Source organism: Diceros bicornis, chromosome 18 (genome assembly GCF_020826845.1).
Source record: "Diceros bicornis minor isolate mBicDic1 chromosome 18, mDicBic1.mat.cur, whole genome shotgun sequence".
NCBI classification, from domain to species: Eukaryota; Metazoa; Chordata; class Mammalia; order Perissodactyla; family Rhinocerotidae; genus Diceros; species Diceros bicornis.
This window is the reverse complement of record NC_080757.1, coordinates 40508762-40509427: the sequence shown is the minus strand read 5'-3', so window position 1 is coordinate 40509427 and position 666 is coordinate 40508762. Positions and strand designations below refer to the sequence as shown.

General features: G+C 67.6%; 1 protein-coding gene across 4 annotated transcripts; it reads left to right on the top strand.

Moving 5' to 3' along the window:
- Window positions 1–666, top strand: LOC131416731 (keratin-associated protein 4-8-like). Of its 4 annotated transcripts, XM_058559395.1 has the most exons (3): window positions 1–86; window positions 177–412; window positions 533–666. In XM_058559395.1, the coding sequence occupies exons 1-3, from the start codon at window positions 1–3 to the stop codon at window positions 664–666; spliced, it is 456 nt and encodes a 151-aa protein (XP_058415378.1). The 4 variants fall into 4 exon arrangements, with proteins under 4 accessions (XP_058415378.1, XP_058415375.1, XP_058415376.1 ...); XM_058559392.1 differs by having other exon boundaries at window positions 132–666; XM_058559393.1 differs by having other exon boundaries at window positions 1–440; window positions 516–666.

Below are 666 nucleotides of genomic sequence, written 5' to 3'. Positions count from 1 at the left end.
ATGGTCAGCTCCTGTTGTGGCTCCATCTGCTCTGAGCAGGGCTGTGGCCAGGAGACCTGCTGCCGCCCAAGCTGCTGCCAGCCTGTGTGCGGCCAGCCCACCTGCTCTCCCTCTGGCTGCAGCGTGTCCAGCTGCTGCAGGCCCCAGTGCTGCCTCTCCAGCTGCTGCCGCCCCAGCTGCTGCCAGCCCACCTGCTCTCGCCCCAGCTACAGTGTGTCCAGCTGCTGCAGGCCCCAGTGCCGCATCTCCAGCTGCTGCCGTCCCAGCTGCTGCCAGCCCACCTGCTGCAGGACCACCTGCTCTCCCCCCAGCTGCAGTGTGTCCAGCTGCTGCAGGCCCCAGTGCTGCATCTCCAGCTGCTGCCGCCCCAGCTGCAGCCAATCTGTGTGTTGCCAGCCCACCTGCTGTCGCCCTAGTTGCTGCCTCTCCAGCTGCTGCCAGCCCTCTAACTGCGGCTCCAGCTGCTGCCGCCCCAGCTGCTCCATTTCTAGCTGCTGCCGGCCCTCTTGCTGTGGTTCTAGCTGCTGTGGCTCCAGCTGCTGCCGCCCCTCCTGCTGCCTGCGCCCAGTCGGTGGTCGGGTCTCCTGCCACACCACTTGCTATCGCCCCACGTGTGTCATCTCCACCTGCCCCCGCCCTGTGTGCTGCCCCTCCCCTTGCTGCTGA

Excerpts from the sequence above, each read along its gene's own strand:
- LOC131416731 (XM_058559391.1), top strand. The coding sequence starts at position 1 with ATGGTCAGCTCCTGTTGTGGCTCCATCTGCTCTGAGCAGGGCTGTGGC.